The sequence below is a fragment of the Chiloscyllium plagiosum genome, unplaced genomic scaffold (genome assembly GCF_037043375.1).
Source record: "Chiloscyllium plagiosum isolate Xiang-an unplaced genomic scaffold, Cpla_swu_hap1 HiC_scaffold_29, whole genome shotgun sequence".
Taxonomy (NCBI): Eukaryota; Metazoa; Chordata; class Chondrichthyes; order Orectolobiformes; family Hemiscylliidae; genus Chiloscyllium; species Chiloscyllium plagiosum.
In genome coordinates, this window is record NW_028270167.1 from 34,081,343 (window position 1) to 34,101,432 (window position 20,090).

Here is a 20,090-nt window from a genome sequence, read left to right on the forward strand (position 1 = left end):
TGCCTTTATTAATTCCCAGATTAACTCTTTAGAGGATTTTACTTACTTGCTCCCTTTTTAGCTCAGTTGGTTGGTTAGATGGTTTGTGATGTAAAGTGATTCCAGCCGTGTGGGTTCAATTCCCACACCGGCTGAGATTACTGTGAAGGAGTTTCCTCTTGCCTGAGGCATAGTGAACCTCAGGTTAAAACTAGCACAAGCTGTCTCTCTGTAATGAGAAAGCAGCCCTATGGTTTGGTAAGATTACAGTAACTTTATCTTACCTGTTAGAAACTCATCATCTGTTTTAATATTATCGGCTAGCATCTCTTGAACTTGAATTTCTCCCTTTTTATTAATCTTTTATTCATTCTTTGTTTTGCTTCATTTTCTAACCGACTGTCAACTGCCTTCTGGTTAAAAACTATTTCTAATGACCTCAAATCTACCTCGAGGTGAATGAGTGAATAAACTTCCTTCACTAGCCATGAGTCTTCTGGTTAAAAACTATTTCTAATGACCTCAAATCTACCTCGAGGTGAATGAGTGAATAAACTTCCTTCACTAGCCATGAGTCTTCTGGTTAAAAACTATTTCAATGACCCCTTGTTGGGCAGGGCTAGAAAGGGTCAAGCTTAAATGGAGAGACTGAGAGTTGCTCAAGGTGAATATGCTACAGTCACGTACACATAATGCCTACTGCTCAGACCAGCCAAGGAGAAGGGAAGGCATTCTGGTACCTGACTGGAAAGATCGGCACTGTGCAACACGATGTAGACTTCTCTGACGATACAGAAACCAATTTTGGGGATAAAACCCAGTGTTACCTGAGCCCTCTCATATAATTCTCTGAGAGAAATAATGCATGAGAAACTCTTTGTCAGAAAAGAAGGGAAGGGAAGGGATCGACTGTGAAGTCTGGCCAGCTACATATTCCTGGGTAGTGTGTTTCAATTTGTGTACAGTGTTCACTCACCAGAAGGATGACTAGTGTGGTTTCATCTGGCTGTTTACAAATTGTACTTAGGAATAATTTGATATTTGCATATTTTTGATATATGATATTTTGATGCTTTTGAGAATAAAAGAGTGAATTGATTAAGTTAAAGAATGCTGTGTGCTTTCTCAACTCACTTTCACGGAGGTTAACTCTTGTATCAGACAGAGACAGTCAACACCCCAAAAGATTAGGTTCCCTACAGTGTGGAAACAAGCCATTTAGCCCAACAAGTCCACACTGACCCTCCAAAGAGTAACCCACACAGACACATTTCCCTCTGACTAATGCATCTAACACGATGGACAATTTAGCATGGCCAATCCACCTGATCTGCACATCTTTTGGATTGTGGGAGGAAACTGGAGCACCCAGAGGAAACCCACACAGACACAGGGAGAATGTGTAAATTCCACACAGTCACCCAAGGCTGGAATCGAACGCAAGTCCCTTGCGCTGTGAGGCAGCAGTGCTAACCACTGAGCCACTGTGCCACCCACTACTTAGAGGTGATTGGATGAAGGAAGAGGGCAGAAGGGGAGGATTGGTGGTGAGATACACAGTGAGAGACTGCTGCAATGATGCTCTTGTATATAATGTAAACAAATACTGTTTAAAGAAACACTTTGAGGTCTGCCCTGACCTTATCTAAACAGATGAACCCATACTGAAACAATCATGCTATATGATATGAAATGTGACTTTGCTGATGAGGTGACTGTGCCCCCCCCCCACTCACCCCCAATCCTTCCCTTCTGCCCTTTTCCTTCACCCCAAGTGAGGGTGAGTGAGTACATGACTGTAAGAAATCCTTGAGCCATCCATGCTAAGGCTTTTTGAGGGGTGAATGATAAGCTGTGATGTGTTAAGCAGTGTGAGGGGTTGGTCGGTACAAGGTGGTATGTGAGGATACAGTCACTGACTTGGTCCACTGCCTGAGGTCAGTGAGCCTGCTGCAGCCAGTCCCTGGCAATTGATGTCCCTGGCCCATCCATGTCCATTCCATTTAGAGGGTATTCCTTGAGAGCCTCATGCCTGCCTGTCCACCCCACTCTCTCCTCATGTTGACCACGGTCAATAAGGCCAATGGCATTTGGGAGTCTTCTCTTTCCTGGGCTCTATTTTTGCTCAATCTCTCCTCCCCACTACCGCTTGTATCCAATTATGATCCTGTCAGACAGCAGTATTTTCATTGTACTCCCCTTTAAGAGAGGCATGCTGCCTTTAAGAGTTGGAGGATAACTGCAATACATGTTAGCCAGGCTGCTGCTGAGGGTTCAGCCAGTCAGCCAGCAGTGAGAGTCACACTGGGCTTAATGTTACACTCAGATAAATGAGGAGGCAGTTTGGATGTGGTCACCCTAAATGGGTCTGTACATGAGCACAAGTCACAGCTTCCTGTGCCTCTGAAAATAGGAACAGACACCATTGTAATCAGTTGTCTGGCCAGAGGGAACTTCAATGGATGCTATAGTTAGCTCAGTTGGCTGGACAGTTGGCTTTACACAGAGTGATAGAGTGATACACATAGAGTATGAGTGTTAATTCCCATACCAGCTGTGGTTACTCTCCTTTTCAACCCCTCCCCTTGCCTGAGCTGCGGTGACCTTCAGGTTAAACCACCACCAGTCACCTTTGACTATTGAGAGAGCAGTCCAGGAGGATTATAACAACTTTACAATGCTTGAAGAATAGCTAATATTTAAGGAAGTGACTCATAGGTAGGAGTTTCAGGATTATCAGTCTGGTTACAATTATGGATCTACAGCTAACCAAATGTTTGAGGCTTACATAGTGGTCTGTGGTTAGTGAGGATTTGAATTGTAAAGCTTTTAGGGATAATAATAGTGACACTTTAAATTTGAAATGTAACTTAACAAAACAATCACAGAAATTCCATTATTTTTGACATAGGGACTAGAACCTCCCTTTATAGCTGGAGTTAATTCACTGTAGCCACTCAAGTTTTTGTCATTTCTTCCTTGTTAGCTGGTCACGTCTGCATTTCAGCCACTGGTGCAAGGCAAGGTCAGGATTTAGCACAATGCCATAAAGCCTGTGGATGATAACCAAAGGCTGGCATTTTTAAATAATTCAGAGCTGATTATTCAGCACAACTGGTTTGAACATGCCCTAAGCTCCATTCCACCAATGTTCACCATTGATCTTGTCAATTCTCAGCTCAACTGTATCTGAATGTACATTCATATGTCAGATTCTGCCCCTGTTCCCTAGCAAGTGGACAGCACAGTGGCTCAGTGGTTAGCATTGCTGCCTCACAACGCCAGAGTCCTGGGTTTAATTGCAGCCTTGGGTGACTGCCTGTGTGGAGTTTGCACATCTGCCGTGTGTCTATGTGGGCTACCTTCATTGGATCTGATTTCGTCCCAGTGTCCAAAGATGTGCAGTTTAGGTGGATTGGCCATGATAAGAACGCTCAGCAGAACTGAAATCCTTTTTCCGTAACATCTTGTGAACCGTCCTTTGCAACCTTTCAAAATCTTTTACACCTTTCCTGGAGGGTAACCTCCAAAAATGTCTGTGATACTTCAACTGAAACCATGCAGGAGATTTTTAACATTCCAGTATCATTTCTTTGTATATTTATATCACTTTATAATCCCAGATCACAATTTCTAAGCTACCTTATCAACCTGCTAGCTTCTCTAAAGAGTTTTGTAAATTAAATCAAAGTCTTCCTGCTATATCTATACAACTCAATGCTGTCATCTATTGCAAACTGCCTGTCCATATAATTCCTCTCGAAGTATATTACTTCACACTACTCTGCATTAAGGGACATCAAGGAAGATTGCTGTTTATAGGTTAGACAAGCAGGAGGCTGGAATAAAACAGCAAGCCAGGCAGCATCAGGAGGTGGAGAAGTTAATGTTTCGGGTGTAACCCTTCCTCAGGACCGGGAGTGGGTGTGGGGGGAATCGCAGATAAAGGGGGGGAAGGTGTAGGATTTTGGGTGGGAAGAGGGCAGGACGGTGAGCTAATGATAGGTGAAGACAGGTAGAGGGTACAACTTGGTTAGTCGATGGGAGGAATGAATCCAGTTGGTGGCTAAAAGGAAGGGTCGGTCAGATAAATGGAAGGGAGAAGGGGGAGGGGCTGGGAAGGGAGTTTATTTGAAATTGGAGAACTCAACATTGAGTCCTCCTGGCTGTAGGCTGCCCAGGCAGAAGATGAGGTGTTGTTCCTCCAATTTGCACTGTGGTTTGTTTTGGCAATGAAGGAGGCAAAGGATGGTCATGTCGGAAAGGGCATGAGAAGGGGAATTAAAATGGGCGGAGGTCCGGTCAGCACCTGGGGGCCCAGCTGAGATACTCAGTGAAATATGCCCTCAGCTTACATTTGATCTCCCTGATGTAGAGAAGACCACATCGGGAGCACCAGATACGGTAAACTAGGTTGGAGGAGGAGGCAGGTGAACCTCTGTCTCACCTGGAAGGACTGTTTGGGGCCTTGGATGGAGGTGAGAGGGTTGGTATGCTGGCAGGTTTCGCATCTTTTACGGTTGCAAGCGAAAGGGGGGGTTGGTGGGGAGTGTGGCATGATCCAAAGATTGGAGAAGGGAACTGTTCTTGCGGAAGGCAGGGAAGGGTGGGGAGGGGCAGATGTTCTAGGTGGTGGGGTCTAGTTGGAGTTGGTGGAAGTGTTTAAGGATGATGCGTTGGATACAGAGACTGATAGGGTAGTAGGTGAGGACAAGGGGGACCCTATCTTTGTGATGTTTGGAGGGGGAGGTTCAGAGCTGTGGAGAGAGAATGGAGGAGGTGCTTTGGAGGGTTGTCTGGATGACAGAGGGGGGGAAAGTACATTGTTCGAAATAGGTGGACATCTGGGATGCTTGGGAGTGGAATGTTTCCCTGTCCGAGCAGATTGATGGAGGCAGAGGAATTAGGAAAACAGGATGGAGTTCTTGCAGGACACTGGGTGGGAGGTGGTGTATTCCAGGTATTTAAGTGAGTCTATGGGTTTATGGTAAATATTCAGCTGTAGACTGTCATCGGAGATGGAAACAAAGAAGTCAAGAAAGGGGAGGGAAATGTCTGAGAGAGTGAATTTAAGGCTGGGGTGGTAGTTTGGATGAAGTCGATGAACTGTAGCACCGACACGGCCATTTATGAATTGATGAGAATTTGAAATGAAATTTCTGTCAAAAAAGACTGTGACTATAACTTAAATTAATCTAGTAATCAAGGAGCATGTTCTTTTGATCTTCCATTGCACCGGAACTGAAAACTCCCCTTTATGTAGTATTAATTCACTATAGGTGTAAATTTAATCATTTGCTCCTTGTCTGCAGATCGTGTCAGTAGTTCAAGCCCTCACTCACCCCACGGTAAGAACTTAACACAATTCTTTGAGATTTGTACATGATAACTTTACAATTATGTTGTAAAATGGTCAGGTGATCATCACCTACTGTTTGATCAGGGAATTGGCTCGGGACTCCATTCCACCTGGATTTGACGCTGTTAAGTTTCTATTTTTGTATAGCAGGATCAGATTGTGATTACCTGTAAATATTATAGGCAAAAATGAGGACTGAAGATGCTGGAGATTAGACTCGAGTGTGTGGTGCTGGAAAAGTACAGCAGGTCAGGCAGCATATGAGGAGCAGGAGAGTGGACTTTTCGGGCAAAAACACTTCATCATGAATCAACCCTGAATATCTTCCCCTCTCCACCTCTCTGTGCCTTCCGCAAGAACCGTTCCCTTTGCCAATCCTTGGTTCACGCCACTCACCTCACCAACATCCACCTCCCCGCCCCCCCCCACTTCTATTGCAACCATAAACATCAATTCCTGAAGAAGGGCTTATGCCCGAAACGTCGATTCTCCTGTTCCCTGGATGCTGCCTGACCTGCTGCGCTTTTCCAGCAACACATTTCCAGCCCTGTAAATATTATGCCCTGCGATGTAAAAATAGCAGAAAAACAAAGCTGAAATTAATACATTTTTTTGTAACAATGGTCTAAAGATTTAATAAAATGCTTGAAGGCTAGTTAATGTTTCAAAATAAGTTGGAACTTGAGAATAGATTAGTATTTGAGGATTTGGTACTCAATTTGCTGTTGGTATGAGTGTTTCAGTCTTAAAATATTCATTGGGTTGGAGATAGATTATTTTTGACAACTTGTTTGAGGGCATGTTATTGTTTGAGTGTAGATTTAAGTCTTAAGGTCAGAGGTCAGATGAAGCCAGGTTATGGTCCAATAGGTTTGTTTGAAACCACAAGCTTTTGGAGTGTTGCCCCTCCATCCCCTTCACTCTGAAAGCTTGCAATTTCAAATAAACTTGCTGGACTACAATCTGGTGTGATCTGACTTTTGATCTTGTCCACCCCAGTCCAAGACTGGCACTTCCCTATTTATGTCTTGGGCTAGGTTAGCATTTTACATTAAATTAGAGACCACATTAGTGCTGAAGGATAAATTGGTGTGAGTAGAGGTTTGAGTTTAATGCTAGTTTTTCATATAGCTTAGTATAAGAGAACCTGTTTATGTGTGAGGTCAAGTTTACCCCTCAGTGATTTGCAAGATCAGAGTGTCAGCAATAGGGGCTTTATTCTGACATGAGGGAAATAATTTCCAGAAACACCTGACTATTTCCTTTAGCATAGCTCCTTGAAGGTGGAGTTGCAGGTCGACAGGGTGAAGAAGGCATTTGGTACACTTGTCTTTATTGGTCATTGTATTGAGTATAGGGATTAAGAGGTCATGTTGTGACTGTACAGGACATTGGTTAGGCCACTTTTGGAATACTGAGTTCAATTTTGATCTCTCTGTCGGAAAAATGTTGTTAATAGGGTACAGAAATGATTTACAAGGATGTTGCTGGTGTTGGAGGATTTGAGCTATAGGGAATGGCTGAATAGGGTGGGGCTATTTTCCCTGGAGTGTCAGAGGCTGAGGCGTGACCTTATAGAAGTTTATAAAATTGAGGGGCATTGATGGGATGAATAGCCAAAGTCTTTTTCCTCGGGTTGGCAAGTCCAAAACTAGAGGGCGTAGGTTTAAGGTGAGAGGGGAAAGATTTAAAAGGGTTAACATTTTCATGCAGAATGTGGTGCGTATATGGAATGAGCTGCCAGAGGAAGTGGTGGAGGCTGGTACAATTATAACATTTAAAAGGCATCTGGATGAGTACATGAATAGCAAGGGTTTAGAGGGATATGGGTGGAATACTGGCAAAAGGGACAAGCTTAATTTAGGATATCTGATCAGCAGAGATGAATTGGACCAATGGGTCTGTTTCCGTGCTGCACAACTCTATGACTTTGAATTTATGAGATCCTCGTGGCCATAAATGGGCATGTTGTAGTCAAGCTGTGGCCTGACCGGTGAGACCTACATGTTTAATGATTGAATATTTAATGCCCACCAACAACAAATGGCCAGGGCAAGGACTGGCACTTAAATTCATATTTAGAGGTTTTGTTATGGAACTTCAAATGAAGCTGGCAAAGGTGAGATAAAGATCTCAGGACTTGGTGAAGATTTGAAATTAATTAACTTTCTGAAAATAATGACCATTTCACTTTATATTTATTGTAGTGTGATTCTGTTTGAGGGAAGATTTGGTATTGTTTTAAAAATAATTCCTTATTTCATCTTTTCCTCCTCTTTGTAGATGTTATCTGTAGCTCATTTACTCCCACACGCTCAGGTATGGATCTAACACAATGTAATCTGTAGATAAGATCATGAATTCATTATCACTTACAGTGGTGACTTTAAGACATATGGGGAAAGCTATCTTTGATGCTGCTGCGTGTTTCCTTCTAGCTCTGTTTTTCTCCCAATTTGTCCTAGTTCCTGTTGCAGGGGAATTAAGAATTGCCTGCACACTAACGGTAGTAGTTTTTATGGATTTGGAATTCCTAGACTAGTGACAGCCAGTTCCAGAAGAAAAATATCAGAGATCCATAATTATCTTTATCCACGAATCTAGCCTCTACATTGTGAATGTGGGAAGGTGCAGTGCTTACAGTGAACAGACTTCATGTTTTGGTGGCTATGCAACTCTGTGAAGTTTAAACTAGCATTTATTAAGTTATTGAACGGGGATTATTGAGATCTGTTAAATCACAAAGTTGCCTTTCATGTGAAAGCTTTTTGCTGGTGATATCATTTTCAGAATGGACTCTTAACTTGAAGATTTTGCCTCTTTTATTGATCCGTGTAGATCATTGAAGTGGCAACAAATGATTAGACAAAGATATTCCTGTCCAAATGTGCTTAAGATGATGGCGACTTTAAAACTGGATAATAATTAACCCATCATGGCTGATAGAAATAATTGTGTGATTTAAACATGGACATTTTTTTGTGTGGGCTCAACTGCAGAGTAGGTAGGATTTGAAGGCAGCTCAGAGACACATATAGACTTTGTCCCACATGCTATGCTAGAAAGACAATGAAATCAAATGTCTGGTTTGACTAATGACCCACAGCCAACGATATCTGGCCTACATGTGGCTCCAGCATTGTGATTGACTCTGAACAGCCCTCGGGATAATTAGGGGTGGGCAATACATCTGACCTAACCAAAGGTTCACACATACCATGAATAAATGTTTAAAATATTGAAAGGTAGTTGCACACTTGCAATCATACCTTACAGAAAAATCAGTTTTCACACATGAGAAGGATTAATAAACCTTGAAGAGAAAGGACTACACTGTTCCTCTGGAACATCTGGTCTCTGAGTGGGATCCAACAGGGATGCATTGTTTCCCATGTTGGCAATTTGAGAATCAGGCTGAAAAGGATAGGGGAGCACATCACCTTGGATATAAATATTGACAGACATGGCATCACTGCAAAAAATAAACACAATGGACTCACACAGATGATCAACACATCTGAGGCCTAACACACCAATAGTGTCCCTTCTGCTCAATGTAACACATCTCCTTCAATCATCCAGCAATACTTGTTGCCACTCAGAACACATGCCTAACATTCAGCATCACACCCACCTCATCCTGTCTTCATTCCCCACCACTATCTAACTAGTGGATATCCTTTATCTGAGTACAGTGCCACACAATGACTGACACTCTACTCTCTATTTTATCTAAAATTCAATCGAGACAAAAAAGCCTGGCGTGAGGTAGCTTCTATCATTCCATCCCTTTCTGCAGCAGATGATGGTAAGTGACAGCGTGGGATCCCTTTTTCAGTCCCTCGTCTCCCAGAGTTTGAGATGTGATATCAAGTGGGGAACTTAAAGGCATTGTGAGCATGTAACACCTGCTTTCCTCCACCAGCTTCTTTCACTGCATCATGTGTCTCTATCCCAACCCATCCAAAGACCAGGGCAATGTCAGCAGAGGCAGAACCACTGCAGAAAGGTGTTGAGGATATGCCACTTCACTTTAGCTCACAGCCTCAGCACAGATCTGTAGAATCATGCAGGGCTCGCTGAAATGCTGCATATAAAATTTTACCTGATCAGGTAGATCTCAAGTCGACAACCCACCTTGGTAAGGATAGAACATAGAACATTACAGCGCATTACAGGCCCTTCAGCCCTCGGTGTTGTGCTGATGTGTGAAACCAATCTGAAGCCCATCTATCCTACACTATTCCCTTCTTATCCATATGCCTATCCAATGACCATTTAAATGCCCTTACAGTTGATGAGTCTACTACTGTTGCAGACAGGGTGTTCTACATCCTTACTGCTCTCTGAGTAAATAAACTTCCTCTGGCATCTGTCCTATATCTATTCAAAGCTTTGTCACCTCATGCTAGCCATCACCACCTGAGGAAAAAGGCTCTCACTGTCCACCCTACCTAATCCTCTGATTATCTTATATGTCTCAATTATGTCACCTCTCAGTCTTCTTCTCTCTAATGAAAACAGCCTCAAGTCCCTCAGCCTTTCCTCATAAGACCTTCCCTCTATACCAGGCAACATCCGAGTAAATCTCCTCAGAACCCTTTCCAAAGCTTCCACACCCTTCCTATAATGCAGTGAGCAGATCTGCACACAATACTCCAAGTGCAGCCGCACCAGAGTTTTGTACAGCTGCAACATGACCTCATGATTCTGAAACTCAATCCCTCTACCAATTAAAGTCGATACACTGTCTGCCTTCTTAACAGCCCTATCAACCTGGGTGGCAACATTCAGGGATCTATGTACATGGAAACCAAGATCCCTCTGCTCATCTACACTGCCAAGAATCTTACCATTCACCCAGTACTTTGTGTTCTTGTTACCCCTTCCAAAATGAATCACCTCACACTTTTCCACATTAAACTCAGTTTACCACCTCTCATCCCAGCTCTGCAGCTTATCTATGTCCCTCTGTAACCTGCAACATCCTTCTGCACTATCCACAACTCCACTGACCTTCGTGTCATCTGCAAATCTATTAACCCATCCTTCTATGCCCTCATCCAGGTCATTTATAAAAATGACAAATAGCAGTGGCCGCAAAACAGATCCTTGCAGTACACCACCAGTATCTGAACTCCAGGATGAACATTTCCTATCAACCACCACTTTCTGTATTCATTCAGCTAGCCAATTTCTGAGCCAAACCGCTAAATCACCCTCAATCCCATGACTAAGTATTTTGTGCCAATAGCCGACCGTGAGGAACCTTATCAAATGTCTTACTGAAATCCATATACACCACATCAACCGCTTTACCCTCATCCATCTGTCTGGTCACTTTCTCAAAGAACTCAATAAGGATTGTGAGGCACTACCCACCCTTCACAAAGCCGTGTTGACTATTCCTAATCAACTTATTCCTTTCTAGATGATTATTAATCCTATCTCTTATAACCTTTTCCAACACTTTACCCACAACCGCAGTAAGGCTCACTGGTCTATAATTACCAGGGTTGTCTCTACTCCCTTTCTTGAACAAGGGGACATTTGCTATCCTCCAGTCTTCTGGCATTATTGCTGTAGACAATGACAGCATAAAGATCAAAGCTAAAGGCTCTGCAATCTCCTCCCTCGATTCACTGAGCATCCTAGGATAAATCCCATCCAGCCCAGGGGACTTACCTGTTTTCACACTTGCCAGATTTGCTAACACCTCCTTGTGAACCTCAATCCTGTGTAGTCTAGTAGCCTGTCTCTCAGTATTCTCCTCGACAAAAATGTCTTTTTCCAGTTTGAATACTGACGAAAAATATTCATTTAGCACTTCTCCTGTCTCCTCTGACTCCACACACAATTTCCCTCTACTGTCCTTGATTGGCCCTCATCATATTCTTGTCATTATTTTATTCCAGACATACCTATAGAAAGTTTTAAGATCTTCCTTGATCCTGACTGCCAATAACTTCTTATGTCCCCTCCTGGCTCTTCGTAGCTCTCTTTTTATGTCCTTCTTGGCTAATTTGTAACTCCCAAGTGCCCTAACTGAGCCTTCATATCTCATCCTTACATAAGCCTTCTTCCTCTTGTCAAGAGATTCAATTTCTTTAGTAAACCATGGCTCCCTCACTCAACCACTTCCTTCCTGCCTGATAGGTACACTCATATCAAGGATATGCAGTAGCCATTCCTTGAATAAGGTCCACATTTCAATCATGTGTGTGTCTCTTGTAACTTCCTTCCCCGTCCTATGCATCCTAAGTCTTGCCTAATCGCATCATAATTGCCTTTCCCCCAGTTGTAACTATTGTCCTGCATTGTACACCTATCCCTTTCCATCATTAAAGTAAACGTAACCCAATTGTGGTCACGATCATCAAAGCGCTCACCGACCTCCAAATCTAACACCTGGCCTGGTTCATTACCAGTACCAAATCCAATGTGGCCTCGCCCCTTGTTGGTCTGTCTACATACTGTGTCAGGAAACCCTCCTGCACACATTGGACAAAAACTGACCCATCTAAAGTACTCAAACTATAGGATTTCCAGTCAGTATTTGGAAAGTTGAAGACCCCAATACAATTACCCTGTTACAATCGCTCCTATCCAGAATAATCTTTGGTATCCTTTCTTCTACATCTCTGGAACTATTCTGAGGCCTATAGAAATCTCCCAACAGGGTGACCTCTCCTTTCCTGTTTCTAACCTCAGCCCAAACTAAATCAGTAGATGTGTCCTCAAACTCCTTTCTGCTACCATTAATTTTGTTCTCGATTAACAATGCCACACCTTCCCCTCTCTTTCCACCTTCCCTGGTCTTACTGAAACATCTAAACCCCAGAACCTGCAACAATCATTCCTGTCCCTGCTCTGTCCATGTCTCTGAAATGGCCACAGCATCAAAGTCCCAGGTATCAACCCATGCTGTAAGTTCACCCACCTTATTCTGGATGCTCCTGCCTGCCTGCTGGTATGTTCCCGTGACCTTGAAACCTTATTTATGACCTCGCTACTCTCAACCTCCTGGACACTGAAGCTACAATTTATGCTCCCATTCCCCTGCTGAATTAGTTTAAACCCTCCTGAAGAACATTAGGAAATCTCTTCCCCCCCCCCCCCCCCCCACCCCAGGACACTGGTACCCCTCTGGTTCAGGTGTAGACCATCCTGTTTGTAGAAGTCCCACCTATCCCAAAATGAGCCCCAATTATTCAGGTATCTGAATCCCTCCCTCCTGCACCATCCCTGTAGCCACGTGTTCAACTCCTCTCTCTCCCTATTCCTCACCTCGCTAGGACATGGCACGGGTAACAAACCAGAGATAACAACTCTGTTTGTTTTAGCTCTAAGCTTCCACCCTAGCTTCCTGAATGTGTGCCTTAAATCCCCATTCCTTTTCCTACCTATGCCTATGTAGGCCACGACTTGGGGCTTCTCCCCCTCCCTCCCCCTCAAGGATCCCGAAAACATGATCCGAGGCATCATGAACCCTGGCACCTGGGAGGCAACACACCAAAAATGAGTCTCTCCCGTTCCCACAGAACCTCCTATCTGTCCCCTTAACTATGGAGTCCCCAATGACTAAAGTTGTGCTCCTCTCCCCCCTTCCCTTCTGAGCAACAGGGACAGACTCTGTGCCAGAGACCTGTACCCCATGGCCTACCCCTGGTAAGTCGTCCCTCTCAACAGTGTCCAAAACGGTATACTTGTCATTGAGGGGAACAGTCATAGGGGATCCCTGCACTGCCTGCCTGTTCCCTTTCCACCCCGATTGTAACCCACCTGCCTTTTCTTGTACCTGAGGTATGACGACCTCCCTGTAATTCCTCTCAATAACCTCCTCCACCTCCCGAATGATCCGAAGTCCATCCAGCCCCAGCTCCAGTTCCCTAACGCAGTTTTAAGGGAGCTGAAGTTGGGTGCACTTCCCATAAATGAAGTCATCAGGGACACTAGTGGTGACCCTTACCTCCCACGTTCTGCAGGAGGAACAGTCAGCTGCCCTAACTGTCATTCCCACTATTCTAAATTCCCAAAGAGACTCCTGAAAAATATAACAAAAACTAGTTACCAATCTGGCGCACAGACCCACCTTTAGAGGAGGAGGATGGGTAGAAACACTACCTTAGTAGTGTTTTGGGTAAAGCAACCACCCAAATATATTACCTTACTTACCCCGCAGCCCTCTGGTCCTTGTTCCCGCTATAAAAATGTAGTAGTAATTCAAGTAAAGAATTTATAATCCTGATCAATTAGCATACTGTGAAATTCCAATGGCTTCCTCTGTTAGATGATGGTGCTCCTGCTCTAGAAGTTATTATAATTAGTTTGTTTTCTTTTGCACATTTGAATGTTTTACACACAGTCCGATTGTTTCTCACCAAAGCTGAGGTCTCAGAGAACATTTAGAAGTTGCTATGGCAACCTTTCTTTATTGTGTGGTTTTATGTCCACTTTTTAAAATTCAGTTGTGGGACTTGCACATCACTATCTGGGCCAACATTTATTGCCTGTCCCTAGTTGCCCTTGAAAAGGTGGGGTGAGCTGCCTTCTTGAACTGCTGCAGTCCACATGTTTTGGTTGACCCACAATGCCCTGTGGGAGGGAATTCCAGGATTTTGACCCAGCGAATAGATTTCCAAGTTAGGATGGTGACTGGCTTGGAGGGGAACTTGAAGGTGGTGGTATTCCCATGTATCTGCTGCCCGAGGTGGAACTGTTCATACATTTGCAAGGAGCTGTCTGATGATCTTTGGTGAATTACTGTAGTGCATCTTGTTGACAGTACACGTTGCTGCTCCTGAGCATTGGTAGTGAGGGAGTGGATGTTTGTGGATGTGGTGCCAATCAAGCAGGCTGCTTTGTCCTGGATGGTGTCAAGCTTCTTAAGTGCTGTTGGAGCTGCACCCGTCCAGACAAGTAGGGAGTAGGCCATCACATTCTTGACTTGCGCCTTGTATTATGATGGACCGGCTTTGGGGAGGCAGGAGATGTGTTACTTTAGATTACTTACAGTGTGGAAACAGGCCCTTCGGCCCAACAAGTCCACACTGACCTTCCAAAGCGCACCCACCCAGACCCATTCCCCTACATTTACCCCTGCACCTAACACTATGGGCAATTTAGCATGGTCAATTCACCTAACCTGCATATCTTTGGACTGTGGGAGGAAACCGGAGCACCCGGAGGAAACCCACGCAGACATGGGGAGAATGTGCAAACTCCACAGTCAGTCGCCTGAGGCGGGAATTGAACCCGGGTCTCTGGCGCTTTGAGGCAGCAATGCTAACCACTGTGCCACCATGCCGCCCACTTGCCACAGTATTCCTAGCCTTTGACCTGCTCTTGTAGCCGCAGTGTTTATGGTAAATCCAATTGAATTTCTGGTCAATGGTAACCCCAAGGATGTTGTTAATGGGGGATTCAGTGATGGTAATACAATTGAATGTCAAGGGGCAGTGGTTAGATTGTATGATGATCATAGCTTGGCACTTGTGTGGCACAAATGTTACTTACAACTTGTCCAGCCCAAGCCTGGATACTGTTGCATTGAACATGGACTGCTTCAGTATCTGAGGAGTCGTGAATGGTGCTGAATATTACGCAATCATCAGTGACCATCCCCATATCTGACCTTATGATGGAGGGAAGGTCACTGAAGCAGCTGTAGATTGTTGGGACATAGGACACTGCCCTGAGGAACTCCTGCAGAGATGTCTTGGAGCTGAGATGACTGGCTTCCAATAACTACAGCCATCTTCCTATCTGTCCGGTATGACTTCAACCAGATGAGATTTTGACCCCTGATACCCAATGATTCCAATTTTTCTCGGACTCCTTGTTACCACACTCAGTTAAATGTGGCCTTGATGTCAAAGGCTGTCACTCTCACCTGCCCTCTGGAATTCAGCTCTTTTGTCTGTGTTTGAAGCAAGGCTGTAATGAGGTCAAGAGCTGGGTGACCCTAGCAGAACCCACACTGGGCAAGACTGAGCAGGTCATTGCTGAGCAGGCGCTGCTTGATAGCACTGTTGAGGACTTCTTCCATCACTTTACTGATGATTTGTCCTGCTATTTATGTACAGGACATACCTGGGCAATTTTCCACATTGTCAGGTAGATGCCAGGGTTGTAGCTGTACTAGAACAGCTTGACTTAGGGAGCATCAAGATCTGGAGCACAAGTCTTCAGGACTAATGCCAGAATGTTGTCAGAACCCATGGCCTTTACTTGCCATCATGTGGAGTGAATAGAATTGGCTGAAGATGAGTATCTGTGATGCTGGGGACCACTGGAGGAGGCCGAGATGGATCATCCACTCAACACTGAAGATTGCTGTGAGAGCTTCAGCCTTACCTTTTGCTGGCTCTCCCAAAATTGTGGAGCCTCTTCCAGTGAGTTAATGAATTGTCCACCACCATTCGTGACTGGATGTGAAAGGACTGCAGAGCTTAGATCTGACTTATTGGTTGTGGAGTCACCTAGCTCTGTCTATTACTTGCTGCTTATGCTATTTGGCATTCAAGTTATCCTGTTTGGTAGCTTTGTCTTATTTTCAGATATACCTGTTGCTGCATCCTGGCATGCCTTCCTTCAATTGCCATTGAACCAGGGTTGATTCCCCTGGCCTGATGGTAATGATTGAGTGGTGGATATGCCGGCTGTGAGATTGCAGGCTGTGCTGGGGCACGATCCTACTGATGTTGATGACCCACAGCGTCTCATGGATGCCTGTCTTAAGTTGTGAGATCTATTTGAAGACTCCCATTTAGTAAGTGATAGTGCCACACAACACTATGGAGGCTACTCTTACTGTGAAGGCAGGACTTTGTCTCCACAAGGACTATGTGGAGGTCACTCTTACTGATTCTGTCACGGCCATGTATTAGTCCCAGGTGTTAGAAAGGAGGACTTTGCAGGGTCTGTTGGGCTGTTTCTGCCATTGTCTTTTCTAGTGCCTAGCTCGATGTCAGGTGATCTGTCCAGTTTCATTTCTTTGAGACTTTGTAGCAATAGATATAACAGAATGGCTTGCTAGGCCATTTCAGAGAGCACTATGAGAGTCAACCACATTGCTGCAAATCTCAAGTCACATGTAAACCACACCAGGGTGAAGATGGCAGATTTCTTTCCCTGAAGGACATTAGTGAACCAGATGGGGTTTTCCAACAATAATCATTTCTTGGTCATCGGTACATTCTTTGTTCCAGATTGTTTAATATTGGATTCAACTTCCACGGCAGGATTTGAACAGGTCCCCAGAACATTAGCTGGGTCACTAGACTAATAATCTAGTGATAACACCATTAGGCCATTACCTCCCTCAACCTTTCCAGATAGCCTGGTTGAGAAGACAGGGTAGACATCTTGTTTAGATCGGGATTTCTTTGTAACACAGTTTATATTACATTCAGATGAATGCTTGTTTTCCAGAGATAGACCAGACTCTAATCTTACTGTTACATTATTACAAAACTATTTCATGAACTCAACTGCCTAATTCTCATTCATCTACTCATTTAACTGCACGTGTTTTTTCACACTCACCTGACTGGAAGGCTTATGTTTAGCACTGTTTATTTTTCTCTCCCATTTCCAACCTACCCACACTGCTATTTATACCCAGTGAGGAACAACTCCATGACACCCATGGCCCTTACACAGCACCATTCCCCAAGCTTTCTTCCTCTGTCATGACCATTGATAAATGTTTACATACATTATTAAATGAGTTACCTAGGATACTTTTTATAACATTTACTGTACATTATTTCTTATCTCTACCACTTTGCCACAAGAGTTTGACTTGATTCATCTGTGTCAATTGGTGTGTCAAGGTATGGTAAAGAAACACCTTAGGGTCAAGTTGGTAAGTCTTCTTTTCCCCTGCTGCTCCCATTAGGTCAGCAATACTTTCTGAAGGTCTTGTGCTGATATAATTATAGGAAAGTGTGGGGAAGTTGGTTTGTCTTTTCTTCATGAATCACATCTGAATTGAGAAATAGTGGTAATTCTCTGAGAAATGAGTGATGATGTTTGTCCATAGATTGTTATTCACCTTGGCAATAAAGATCTGATCTTCAAGGTTCCAAGGCAAACGTGCACACATTGGCTAGGAAACCATTTGCTTTGATGCTAGCTATTGTTCTTTAGCCTGTAACAAATCATCGAGAAGTGACAGCTTTTCCTGCAATTGGCTATGTGAGGATGGACTGTTTTGTCTCCGCTGGCATGTGGTTTTGGAACCACACTTGTGACTAGATACTGTAGCATGAGGATTTCACACTGATTGTGAATTTTCATTGTTGGACCAGTAAAACTATAAAACAGAAGAAACTTCAACAGCTTTCAGTTTTACTCATACAACAATGATGAAAGTTTCACATTAAGTGTGAAATCCTCATGATAGTGAAGTTTCTTCTGTTCTAAATGCTGTTTTCAATATAAAGTCTGGTTTTCCTTTACCAATATGGTGTCTTCATAGAGATGAAGGAAGATGTGTCTTCTCCAAGCTGGCTGAAGGATGTGTAAAAGATCTGTGGGTAGAAACTTTCTCAAAATGGCATCAATCAATAAGCTTCAATGATATTTTGACTGTATGAAAGATGGCTGCTGAGATGTCGCTCGTGCCAATTTTCTCTGCTTCTGAGGTACTTTCACACCGAAGTCAACACCACACGATCAGATTCATGGTCTTTTCCTTTATCATCGATTTGGTCTTGTTAAGCAATTAAAATTGATAAGATGCCTTCGACCCTGAATAAAATTTGCGTTTCTTGCTGAAATAAGACAAATGTAACTAACTTCGCTGTTAGGAGTCTGAAGTTTTGAATTCCAATAAACGATTTTTATTCCCAAATTTTTGCATCAATTTACCTATTTCTGAAAAATTTTCTTACATTGCTTGTTGTTAGCTTTGTCAAGTAAATAATTTAGAAATTGTTAAAAATCATAGTTAGAAGTCTTAATTCTTTGCTCAGCCAGGTTTTTTGGTGAAAATAAAGTTTTTGTTTCTTTCCTCTAAGGGATTAAATTTGCTTCCAGTCCCCAGTAATTGGCATCTTTTGTTGGGTACATGAACGGGATTTATTCCCTTTTAATGCCTCCACTGCTATGCTTATTACCTCCATTACTAGCTATGAAAAGCTTTTCACCAGACTTACAGTTGATTTTGGTGATTTCTCTGCAGGAGATTTCAATTCAGAGGGTTTTTTTGTTTCACAGTTGCTGTTCAGTAGATATTTTTAGCTGCTGGTTCCTGCTTTTCTGTGGAAAAATACTGATTTTAGGAGCGGTTGTCTTCTCCAAACAATTTTGGGACTGTTTCTTGATCACATGATTTTCTAGACAATAGATCCTATCAAGGCCACCATTTTTTTGTCATGTGCTTTATATTCACATCAATGAGTTTGTGTTCAGGACAGACTGGTCAAGAATTGTCTTTGGGCTTGAGCTTCTTATATCACACTTCCTGTTATACATTCTGACTAAAAATTACAATATGTGGCATTCACAGATATACCAGGCCCTAATTTTACTAAGTTATTGTCACACAATTCCACAAACTCCACCACCCAATGTTAGCCAGCCTATTCCACATGTTTCTCTGCACATATTTCTAATATTCACATGGCCGAACGCATTTCTTCAAGTTTTGGCTGAGCGCATTTCTATTTTCTCTTCCTATTTAATTCCATTCACATTGTACTATTTATACCCTGTGAGGATCATCTCCATGACATAATTGCGAAGTTCGTCGGATCCTGAAACCCTTACACAACAACTTTTACCTTCGCCCAAGAGGGGATTTAATTCTGAATATGTTGATGTGTTATGAAAGGCTGGTCCTGTACCTCAACTCCTCGTATTTTGTGATAAAGGATTCAATGAAAACAGTGCAATTGAACAGGGTTGGACAGTGACAATATTAATGTTCATAAAAGGAATGAAGGGCCATGGGATATTGCGGGGTGGGTCATGAGGTGGCATGAGTTGACTTTAGAACATAGGGAATATGGGAAGGGGGGAGGTGAGAGGGTGTAATCGGTGAGGGCTCTTTTTTGTTTAATTGCTTTCTTATAAAGTCTCCGATCAGGATAGTGTTTCACTTGACCCACCTCTACACCCAGCAGCCTTTGCAGTTAGCCCTGAAACCATTCAGGGAACTTAGGTCAGGTTCCCATTACCCCCATGTTTCCGAGAACAAAAAATAGACTGTCCAAGACACTTCTGCCCAAGTTAGGTTTTCCGTAGTCAGAAACTTTCATGACTCTGTACTTCCAACTCCTAAATGAAAACTCAGGCTGTGGACATTTTATGGAGTTTAGCATGGGGTATTAGGTAATGGGCATCCAGTGTTGTCAGTGGTTCAGCTTGTGCTGACAAACCCCTTGCAGATGAGAGCACATAAGGCTAAAAAAAAGCAAGCGGGATACTCAGGGTTTGAAAGAACAATTGGATGATCCAAATGTTAGAGCAGACTCTACCATACCTGGAAAAGCAATGTTAAGATATTTCATTGGCATCAAAAAGGACAACTTTACAATGGCGATAGATGATTTGTTTACGTGATTCTTCAGAATTTGAGAAATATGTTCTTCCTAAAATTAAAGCAGAATTTAAAATTTACTTAAGAGCAAATACTGCAGATCCTGGAGATCTGAACTAAAAGCACAAAATGTTGGAGAAACCCAGCAAATCTGGCATTATCTGTGGAGAGAGAAATTGAGTTAATGTCTGAAGTCCACGATGA

The 20,090-nt window shown here is 43.2% G+C and overlaps 1 protein-coding gene across 1 annotated transcript in view; it reads left to right on the forward strand.

The window, feature by feature from the left end:
- Nucleotides 1-20,090, forward strand: part of LOC148142281 (uncharacterized) — a 59,206-nt gene that overhangs the window by 19,237 nt on the left and 19,879 nt on the right. Inside the window, exons 5-6 of the mRNA XM_087976564.1 lie at nucleotides 5,292-5,327; nucleotides 7,622-7,657. Of these exons, the coding sequence (XP_087832690.1) occupies nucleotides 5,292-5,327; nucleotides 7,622-7,657 (72 nt within the window). The remainder of the gene's footprint in view (nucleotides 1-5,291; nucleotides 5,328-7,621; nucleotides 7,658-20,090) is intronic.